The sequence below is a fragment of the Bremia lactucae genome, linkage group LG2 (genome assembly GCF_004359215.1).
Source record: "Bremia lactucae strain SF5 linkage group LG2, whole genome shotgun sequence".
Lineage (NCBI taxonomy): Eukaryota > Oomycota > Peronosporomycetes > Peronosporales > Peronosporaceae > Bremia > Bremia lactucae.
The window spans coordinates 1,221,116-1,232,029 of record NC_090611.1 but is presented as its reverse complement, the minus strand read 5'-3'; the positions used below and the strand labels follow the sequence as shown (position 1 = coordinate 1,232,029).

General features: G+C 43.9%; 4 protein-coding genes across 4 annotated transcripts; 3 read left to right on the top strand and 1 right to left on the bottom strand.

The window, feature by feature from the left end:
* Window positions 1-66: 66 nt before the first annotated feature.
* CCR75_004452 (uncharacterized protein) lies at window positions 67-639 on the top strand (the record flags this gene model as incomplete). The annotated part of the gene is made up of 1 exon (XM_067962538.1): window positions 67-639. One exon carries the CDS (start codon window positions 67-69, stop codon window positions 637-639), a length of 573 nt encoding a protein of 190 aa, XP_067821888.1.
* Window positions 640-1,271: 632 nt separating this feature from the next.
* CCR75_004453 (uncharacterized protein) lies at window positions 1,272-1,850 on the top strand (the record flags this gene model as incomplete). The annotated part of the gene is made up of 1 exon (XM_067962539.1): window positions 1,272-1,850. The coding sequence occupies one exon, from the start codon at window positions 1,272-1,274 to the stop codon at window positions 1,848-1,850; it is 579 nt and encodes a 192-aa protein (XP_067821889.1).
* CCR75_004454 (uncharacterized protein) lies at window positions 1,295-10,534 on the bottom strand (the record flags this gene model as incomplete). The annotated part of the gene is made up of 5 exons (XM_067962540.1): window positions 1,295-2,269; window positions 2,338-2,792; window positions 2,860-2,964; window positions 3,013-3,138; window positions 10,456-10,534. The coding sequence occupies 5 exons, from the start codon at window positions 10,532-10,534 to the stop codon at window positions 1,985-1,987; spliced, it is 1,050 nt and encodes a 349-aa protein (XP_067821890.1). The 3' UTR covers window positions 1,295-1,984.
* Window positions 2,555-10,910, top strand: CCR75_004455 (uncharacterized protein; the record flags this gene model as incomplete). Its single annotated transcript, XM_067962541.1, is given in 10 exon segments — window positions 2,555-2,668; window positions 2,682-2,807; window positions 2,843-3,079; window positions 8,274-8,449; window positions 8,515-8,605; window positions 8,685-8,886; window positions 8,958-9,623; window positions 9,676-9,875; window positions 10,058-10,109; window positions 10,351-10,910. The coding sequence occupies 10 exon segments, from the start codon at window positions 2,555-2,557 to the stop codon at window positions 10,908-10,910; spliced, it is 2,424 nt and encodes an 807-aa protein (XP_067821891.1).
* Window positions 10,911-10,914: the final 4 nt, after the last annotated feature.

The following is a 10,914-nucleotide window of genomic DNA, read 5'->3' as shown; positions in this document are numbered from 1 at the left end:
GTGTCGAAGACATTGGTCGTATCTGTATGTGTGCCGCCCCTTATCGTATTCTCGCTGCTGCGGCACATGAAAGAGTTGGCGTATGTGGCACTGCTGGCCGATTTCATGTGCATTCTTGGTCTATTAGTTGTTCTTACCATCGATCTGAGCTACATGAATTTTGATCATGACCAGATTGAATCTATTGGCGTGGCATCGGCAATACCATTTTTCTTTGGCGTCGCAAGTTATTGTTTTGAAGGAGTGGGAATGGTGCTGCCTCTCGAGAATTCAATGCGCAACAAACACAATTTTCAACCCATTCTCGTCTGTACAGTCGTAATCATAACGACTCTGTATGCCACGTTTGGCATTTGTGGCTATCTCGCGTTTGGCGACGAAACTGATGCTGTGATTACTTTTAATTTGAAAGGCAGCGGCAGCTTGGTTACACTCGTTAAGATATTTCTATGTTTGGGGCTCTTTTTTACATATCCCGTGATGCTGTTTCCAGTTTTTGAAGTGCTTCAACCGCTACTTTTGTGTGGAAACAAGCTGGAAGAAACGCAAATTACACAGAAGAAGAGGATTCTTTTACGGGCTGGAATCGTGTTGATTACTGCGGTAATTGCTGCCGGAATTCCTGGTAAGATCGCGTGATTGTTGGTTTGTAGTCGACTAACTTGGTTTCGTGGCAGATTTTGGTCGCTTCATCTCCTTTATTGGGTCTACGTGCTGTATGTTACTGGCATTCATCCTGCCAGCTTTTTTTTACATGCGGCTACATCGTGATGAACCCCGTTCCTGCAGAAAATGGTTGCATCAGCTTTTCCGCTGTGCAATAATTTTCCTTGGTTTTGTGATGCTTGGAATGGGAATTGTCGAACCACTAGCCAATGTATGGTAAGTTGTGTTTGCAATTATATTGCATGAGCGACTGTTACAAGTAAGGTTTATACAGAACCTATGATCATTTTGCTTATCTCAATAGCACAATAAACATTGTGAGGAGACCTATAGCGAAGCTTAATTATCTCTTAATAATATGCGAGCTGAAGTGTGTATCAAGAGTAGGAATTATTTCAAAGACTTCAATTCTTGTTGTGCAGACTAACTACAACAGATGCTGAGATTTTGTGCATTTGTTGCATCAGCTGTCAAGGCCGATAGTTTCTGCTCCAAGATGTATTCTGCGTGTATTCTAGAAAAAAGCCTTTGGCTTTTTAACAAGTCAACAATATTTCTCAAATTGTGTGGGCCACGTCGCAACGAATGATGGTCACACTAAAAACATGGTGCACTGGGGCACAGTCTTCGTGACAGTTACGGCTTCAAGTTTCCTTCTAGGTCGGCGGGAGCTGCCTAAAATTGGGCGCTTTGTGGGTCTCTACGTTGGCCGCAGCGTCGGTGCCATACTTCGCGCCAAAAAAGAGTTTTTTGACGCTACTTCAGACAACAATCTGGTCAAGTTGCAGCGTGAGTTCCAGCGCGGCATTGAAGAGCTCAATGAGATCCGATCGGAGCTAACAAGTGTTGGAAGCATGCGTCGCCCATTTAAGCCTCAAAGTGGTGTAACCACGACTACCACAGAGCCTCTATCGACTGCCACTGTGTCGGAAAGACAACAAATCCCCTTACCAGCGGGAGGACGTTCTAGCGTATCCCTAGCGTCTACCGCTGAATATGCAATGCAAGACGGATTACAAAATGGCGACGAAGTAGGCCTTGCTATGGCAGAACTTAAGCTTGTAGAACAGGGAAAATTTGTTTCTCGCGTCGAAAATCAGGAGGGAGGCGCGGACTACGTGTCAGCAAGCATATTGGACAGCTTGCTCTTAAACCAGCGAAAAAAGACTGACGCAACGAGTTGAAGGTGATGAATCATTGTTTTAATAATATAGTAAACCTTATGAAGGTATGAGGACGTACTATATCATGTTCTAGAGCATTTCTATATTCTCAAAAAGTGTAATCACACAGTTCTAGTATTAAACGACTCTGGCTACTACTGGATTTGGTGCAACAAAAGCTCTAGCGGCAACAAGCTCGAGTCGTTGGTCAATACAATATCAAACCGTTGCAAATATTGCTCAAGTTTGTCGTCTGCCCCGTCATTAAGAAATCCAATGCGCACTATTTCATCTTCTGTATAGTCCAGTCCGTCGACCATGTTGGAATCTCCAAGCGAATCACCCAAGAGCAAAATATTGTGTCGCTTTTCCAGCTGGCATTGCTTCCAGAATGCTGTCTCGAGTATTGCATTAGCGCTCTTGTTTAAGCTGTGAATAAGCTGCAACGAACACAAATATACAAATTTGACTTGTTTTGCGAAAGCGCCACTCATGTTGCTAGCCATACCGTTCCATCGAAGCCGACAACTTTGTCACGTTCGTCAAATCGCATCATGTTAGAAATAACGTGGACATTCTTCGGCAGCGTCTTTGATGAAGTTGCAGCGTATTCTTTATCCAGCACGGCATGAATTACGTCGTATAGCCCGGCTGAAAAGATTAGCGTTGGCACGTTTTCTCTTGCTAACAAATCAAACATTTCCATAAATCCTTCGCGTAGAGTAATGCCGCTTTCATCAACAGCTTTTTTTACTGTGTCCTTGGAGATGCCATACCCGATCATGAGCTCGTGTGTCTTGGTCCACCATTCGATCATAAATGGAAGTTTCTCGTCCTTTGTAAGGGTCGCAGACTGCTCAATTGGGTAATATTTTTCAAAAATGTCGCGCGCCACAGTCTCAGCTTGCGGACCCAGTGCATTATTTCCAATTAACAAGCTATGCGAACTTAGAGCTTGTTCTCCTGAAATTGGTTCAGGTAAATGCGATCAGTGAAATCTTACCGTAATCTAGGCCGATTTTGAACGAACCCGTGGGTTTGTAAGCTGGAGTGAGCGTATAGTCAAAATCAGCAATGACGACGAGCTTGTGAAGTCGGTCAGTGGAAAACTTTTTCCACTTTCGGGCAAATTCGTCTGTGTTTGCAATATGATCAGCAACCAAAAGTTATATATGCCAGAGACAATTGAAATATATGTTCATGCCTGGGTCGCGCACAAACATCATGGGTTTCCCAGGCGGTCGAGGGTGGTGGGGGCTTGAATGACAAAGCGCTGCATTTGAACTGGCCCGTGTGCTTATAGCCGCGACTATGCCGGCGAGTGCCACACCAGTGGATAAAAGCGGCGACGCTCGAGCGAGGTGGCGGATGCGGTACATTTAAAGGGGTGTCCCGTAACATAACTATTATTTCCGATAAGAGGAATGATAAATATAATTTTCTATGCTATAGAAGTCAAAATAAAGAAAGCTAGTAATCTTGTAACAGTAGAACCCCTCTAAAGTAATACGCTCTAAAGTAATAATACGTCCTAAGTAATAAAATTTCGTGGTTCCGAGTTGGGACTTAAGGTTAAAGTAATATTTTGCCAAAGTAATAAAGTAATATTTTTTAAAGTCCCACTATTAGTAGACACATACCCCAAAAGTAATATATTAAGTTGTATCTAAAAAAATTTTTTTTTCAAATAACTATACTTCTTTTGCCGCTTTTGAGAGAAATCGATGGAGAGTGACTTGCTTCTTTCCAGTAATCTGTATCCTTTCAAAATCGTCCAAAACTTCATTCAGTTTCCTGTGAGTCGTGGAAGTATCACACTCCCTCTGCATGAAGTACAGTTTACACAACCTTATTGCATCAAGGACGTCCTTGGCTTTCACGGGGGCTGGCACTTCGCTATCATCCGCATCGGGAATCCCTCCTTCCACTTCTACAGGCAAAGACAATCCATGTTCTTCCATTGTTACTGCCACAATGTCTTCTACGTCAGGACTATAGGCGACCTCTCTCTCCAAGGGGTTGTTGAGGATGGCGTTGATGTCCATTGGATTGCGGTACAGTTCATCATTCTGTAACATCAGGTCATCTGCAACATTTGCGGGGGTTCGGTCGCCCTAGCAGGAACTTGGATGTTCAAGCTTGATGTCCGAATTTTGCAGTGATTAAAACAATTACGAATAGTTTCCTTGGTCACCATATTCCAGGCCTCCACAGCCCACACCATCGCCTTCAAAACATCCACTTTTTTATGCGCTTCCACATTGTCAAGTGTTTCATCCAGCTCCAATGCTCTTAGCAAGTTGCGATTGAAAATTTTCCTGTAAAATACCTTCAAAGTTCGAATAATGCCTGCATCACAAGGCTGAATTCGGGAAGTTGTGTTGGGCGGCAGGTAAAGGATTTTAACATTGGCCAGCTCCGGCAAGCTGTCAATTGGAACATGAGCAGGACAATTGTCCATAATCAGCAGCACCTGTCTTCTCCCCATCCTCCAATTAAACCATTGTAGCCATTCCAAAAACAATACACTGTTCATCCAAGCCTTCGGGTTTGCCCTGTAGTGGCAGCCAAAGTTCTGACGATTGATATTTTTGAGACAACGGGGATTCAAGTATTTCCCAATCACCCAAAGTGGGACACGATCTGAGCCATCTCCGTTGGCACAAACAACAAAAGTTAGCCGTTCCTTGTGCTGCTTGCGGCCCTCCAGTTGCTTCGTTGCAAGTAAACGATCAGCCTAAAGTGAGGAGGCAATAAATTTTAGTATTTGAAGTTGCTTCCAAAGTGATTTCAACTGGCCCCGACATACCTGAAGTCGGTAAAACAAACCCGTTTCATCCATATTGTAGATATCCTTCCATTCATACTGATCCAAAACTTCTCGAATTGCGGGTAAGGATTGCTCGAGTATCTCCATGTTAACCGAACCGCTCTCTCCATGTCTCACTCGCTCTTTGATTCCATATCGAGCTTTGAACCTGTTCAGCCAGCCATTGGAGAATTGAAACGTATTTGTGTCTTGATCGGGGTACAGTCTCTCCAAAAAATTCCTCCCCTTTTCTTTATAAAGTTCACCCGAGAGATCCATGACATCTTCGTAAGTTCGCACAAATTTGTAAAGTGCCTCTTCCATGAGAGGGTATTCTACAGTCTTCTGACGCTTCGCATCCATACTAATTTTTGCTCCGTCTCCTGCACCAGCTTTTTCACCTTGGGAGATCCAGTGCTCCTGCTGCTTGAGAATCTTGGAAATCGCAGCTTGACTGACAGTCATGCCAAATTTCTCTACCACCCATTGTGCAATATCCTTCTGTGTTCCACTGGTATCACGCTTCCTTTTACTGATAGCTATGCGGATTTCATTAGTGATAGGAGCATGAGCAACCTTCAGGTGTGCTTTCGCCATTTTTTGTGTTAAGTTTGCAGTTCTTGCTTAGACGTTTAGATTTGCCGTTCCCGTTCTGTACTTCTTATAAATATTTTAGTTTAGTTAAAGTGTCAAAGTTGAAGCTTCACGTCGAGGGTTAGGGTTAGGTAATGCGTCAGCTGCACATTGAGCTTCCTAAACGAAAATTTTCTGGAGAGAAGAGGTTGGCATCTAAAGTAATAAAACGCATAAAGTAATATTACTTTTCGGTCCTAAGAGTATTACTTTAGAGGGGTTCTACTGTANNATCGGAGACGGTGGCAACGGTGGCAGCTGTATGGCACACGCCATTTTATACAGTTATATTATCGGTAGGATACGCAAGTGATCCTACCTTGACCTCACGTGGCGTATCGAAATGGCAACTTAAATATAAAATCTTCTTTTTGCGCGGCTGTGCAACCGCTCGAGGATTTCGTGAAAATTTAAAAGAAATTTCAGAGCACCTTATCTACTCAGGAATGATACATACATACATGGCCGACGGGAGATAAAAGTGCACTTAGTGCATCTTTTGCATTGTGTCCTAAAGTCTCGCCGACGGCTTCAGTACCACACAAAATATGTGCACAAACAGCAGAATTGACTTTTTTGCCCTCATATTATCAGGCAGCCTCATGGCGGTGCCACCACTGCGAGATACTCCTGAATTCGATCATTAAAGCTAGGGCAATACTTTGGGATGGAAACGAATGTGTCTTGATTACACTTGACTCTATGGTCGCCTTATATGACGCCATCTGCACAGTATCGACTTGGCTTAAGGTCTTAAATTTCTCTATGGAGCTCATGTACCAGATAGCTGCATCGACAGTTACCTTTAATAATAAGCGAACGATATTTGCGAGAGGAATATCAGAAAGCGCCCGACGTCTTCTCATGTCAAGTGCTGTAACGGGGTTTCCCGTTACATAATTATTATTTCTTATGAGAGGTATAATAAATATTGTTTCCTATGAGCGGAAATAAATAAAGGAGCACGATATTATTATCTTTCATTAAGTTTGACTTAAAAAATGCCAATATTACCAAATTCGATGATATTGATTCAATAAGACATTTGTTGTATTGATTGGTTGGTTTATGATTAAATCAGCCCCGGCAGACGTTATAAGACACGACTGTGCGGTGTGCAAGTAGGCGTCATACATAGTTTGTTATTAATATAACAAGCTCAGTAGTAGATAGAAGCTCGTCCCGTAGAAATCTTAATATATTAGTACAGTTTTACTTTTACTGTATTCTGAGCCTTAGAATTAATCTTTGGTAGCTAAGGCTTCCTAGCTACTTTGAATCTTCATCTGCACGTCGTGTACATTGAGTACTCGAGGCGCTCCACCTTTACTGTAATCAGTGTAGGTTGACTAGTACTGTTAGCAGTACTAGCAAAGGGTGCCTTGCTTACACCTGATAGCACTTAGTAGTCCGTTCAACGGCCTACGCACGTTCCATCTAGCATGGGCATGCTGGATGATGAAGGAGGGAGCTTTCAGGCCGCTTAAGAAAGCCATCACCCAACGCGTGAAATGTTCGCTCATTTGGGTGACCTTTAATGGAGAGCGATCGAACGCATGAGTTCGGTCGTAGGCGAACCAGCCGTTAGCGTCAAGTTTTTTGCTCTACAAAGGGACGAGCAACATGCAGCTAAAGCCGAGTTGTATAAGAGACCTACGGGGCCCAAGAGAAAGAAGCTTTGCTATACCTGCACGGCTTTCAACACAAATAGGTCTTAAGAGAACAGGTTGCTCAGCAATTAGAACTGTCGCGACAGCAGCATTTACATGCTGCTAGTGGGCAGACTTTTCCACGTCGACCCGAAAGCTTAAACATAGAAACCTTTAAGCTTTAAGATAGTCGAAGGCGACTCCCTTTTAAGATGGTTTGTCGAATTAGACGACGCCATTGAGGCTCGCCGTATCAGTGATGCGACGAGAGAGACTTTGGCATGTACAACTTAGCCAAACGTGCCAAATTATAAGCCTTGGGGCTCAAGCTTTACGATCCATTAGTTTTTGGGTTTTATGAGGTATTTAAGACCCGGCTCAGACAAACATTTGAGCCGCAACGTGCCGAACTAAGGGTTCGAGCCGAACTCCTGGATTTGAAGCAAGGCAAACGTCACCTTCACGCTTATGCCCAGCATGCACGGTACCTAGTCAGTTGAATCGTGAGTCATCCGATCCACGAACAAATAAAGGTAACTGTGTTTATTAAAGGTCTTGCAGGTAGTCTCGTTAAGACTCACCTGTTCCGGCTCGAAGCGATCTCTTTAGCGGAACAAGGAGGACTTCAGCCTGAAACAGGCTTTCGTCCACTAGGGTGCTTATCGCCCACCGAGACGACAAGAAAACGGACGTCCAGAACCCATCGATCTCTCGTAGGTAGAGAGCGAGAAACCTCGCTCTTCAAGTCACAAACGATTGCAAAACTGCAACCCTTGTCAAAAGACGGACCACTACGCATATGAGTGAACTACCCACGGCCAGTGCCTACAGACACTGAGCGAAACGATCGATCTCCTGCTAGGAACAGCGGAGGTCGTGGATCCGACGCTGTTGCGAATTCGCAACGACGAGGCGGATCGTCAAAAATGGTCAGGGCCAGTAGGTGCGGAGCTCCCTACAGATCCAGCAACGTCAAAACAATTTGCAGGTCTTTTGACGAAACTTGCTCCTCACACACAAACATTGTGTTTAACTTCCCCAGGGGATGAGGTTCACTTCCTCTGCACGTCAATGTACGTGAAGTAATCGAGGCGCCCCACCTTCACTGTAAACAGTGTAGGTTGTCTAGCTCTGTTAACATAACTAGCAAAGGGTGCCGTTATAAGTGCCGTCAATAGCCCGTGTTACCATTTAACCTAGTACTTATAGTTGCCACTAAATAATTGTTCTAACTGTGCTTGTTATTCCTTCCAAAAAATCGTGGGATTTGTAATTTGATTTATATATATTAACCTTGTTCCTCACAACGTTACTAGCATGACGGCCTCCTTAAACCGAGGGCTGGATCTACAGGAACCTGTTGATCTCGAAGTAGTTGACCTCGACAGCCAGACTGAAACGTTCTCCAGTACCTCAAGTCTAAGTGTTCACAGTGATGACGACAATGATGGTAAAAGTCGTTCGGTGCCAAAGCGGCTTCAGACTCCAAACCTGCACCAGCACGCGGAGGCAGCGCTGCATCTCACTTCGTAAGCATTTTTGTGCTGGTTGAAAACAACTAGGGAGTTCGAGGCAAATTTTGAAATTATTGTAGTGACTTTAAGACTTTTTTCAACACCTGTATTGCTTTCCTCGGCTCAGGAGTACTGGGACTACCCTATGCCTTTCGCAAGTGCGGCATTATGGTGCGATCTAACAATATGTTATTGCCAAAATGGAAACTAAAGTTTTATTGCTTCTATGATACATAATTCATTCGTTCAGATGGGGTTTGTGACTTTGGTTGGAGTCGCTGCGGTAAGCACGTACTCGATGATGCTCGTGGTGCAGTGCAAATACAAGCTGAAAGAACAAGGACATATCGTTTCCAAGTACGGAGAGATAGGGTACTTTGCAGTTGGTCAAATTGGTTCAATTATTGTCGATGCTGCCCTCGTGATCTCGCAAACAGGATTTTGCACCGCATGTACGAAATGGTGACGATATGCTGTGTAACCTTTACAATAAATCGATGATGTTTGATTGTCTTTTGCGCAGATTTGATTTTTATTGCCACCAATGCAAATAAATTTCTAGACGTGTCGAAGACATTGGTCGTATCTGTATGTGTGCCGCCCCTTATCGTATTCTCGCTGCTGCGGCACATGAAAGAGTTGGCGTATGTGGCACTGCTGGCCGATTTCATGTGCATTCTTGGTCTATTAGTTGTTCTTACCATCGATCTGAGCTACATGAATTTTGATCATGACCAGATTGAATCTATTGGCGTGGCATCGGCAATACCATTTTTCTTTGGCGTCGCAAGTTATTGTTTTGAAGGAGTGGGAATGGTGCTGCCTCTCGAGAATTCAATGCGCAACAAACACAATTTTCAACCCATTCTCGTCTGTACAGTCGTAATCATAACGACTCTGTATGCCACGTTTGGCATTTGTGGCTATCTCGCGTTTGGCGACGAAACTGATGCTGTGATTACTTTTAATTTGAAAGGCAGCGGCAGCTTGGTTACACTCGTTAAGATATTTCTATGTTTGGGGCTCTTTTTTACATATCCCGTGATGCTGTTTCCAGTTTTTGAAGTGCTTCAACCGCTACTTTTGTGTGGAAACAAGCTGGAAGAAACGCAAATTACACAGAAGAAGAGGATTCTTTTACGGGCTGGAATCGTGTTGATTACTGCGGTAATTGCTGCCGGAATTCCTGGTAAGATCGCGTGATTGTTGGTTTGTAGTCGACTAACTTGGTTTCGTGGCAGATTTTGGTCGCTTCATCTCCTTTATTGGGTCTACGTGCTGTTCGTTACTGGCATTCATCCTGCCAGCTTTTTTTTACATGCGGCTACATCGTGATGAACCCCGTTCCTGCAGAAAATGGTTGCATCAGCTTTTCCGCTGTGCAATAATTTTCCTTGGTTTTGTGATGCTTGGAATGGGAATTGTCGAACCACTAGCCAATGTATGGTAAGTTGTGTTTGCAATTATATTGCATGAGCGACTGTTACAAGTAAGGTTTATACAGAACCTATGTATCATTTTGCTTATCTCAATAGCACAATAAACATTGTGAGGAGACCTATAGCGAAGCTTAATTATCTCTTATTATATAGTCATTTAGGCTATTTAGTATTTTAATCACAGCCATTAACTCCGACCATTCTGATATATATGCGAGCTGAAGTGTGTATCAAGAGTAGGAATTATTTCAAAGACTTCAATTCTTGTTGTGCAGACTAACTACAACAGATGCTGAGATTTTGTGCATTTGTTGCATCAGCTGTCAAGGCCGATAGTTTCTGCTCCAAGATGTATTCTGCGTGTATTCTAGAAAAAAGCCTTTGGCTTTTTAACAAGTCAACAATATTTCTCAAATTGTGTGGGCCACGTCGCAACGAATGATGGTCACACTAAAAACATGGTGCACTGGGGCACAGTCTTCGTGACAGTTACGGCTTCAAGTTTCCTTCTAGGTCGGCGGGAGCTGCCTAAAATTGGGCGCTTTGTGGGTCTCTACGTTGGCCGCAGCGTCGGTGCCATACTTCGCGCCAAAAAAGAGTTTTTTGACGCTACTTCAGACAACAATCTGGTCAAGTTGCAGCGTGAGTTCCAGCGCGGCATTGAAGAGCTCAATGAGATCCGATCGGAGCTAACAAGTGTTGGAAGCATGCGTCGCCCATTTAAGCCTCAAAGTGGTGTAACCACGACTACCACAGAGCCTCTATCGACTGTCACTGTGTCGGAAAGACAACAAATCCCCTTACCAGCGGGAGGACGTTCTAGCGTATCCCTAGCGTCTACCGCTGAATATGCAATGCAAGACGGATTACAAAATGGCGACGAAGTAGGCCTTGCTATGGCAGAACTTAAGCTTGTAGAACAGGGAAAATTTGTTTCTCGCGTCGAAAATCAGGAGGGAGGCGCGGACTACGTGTCAGCAAGCATATTGGACAGCTTGCTCTTAAACCAGCGAAAAAAGACTGACGCAACGAGTTGAAGGT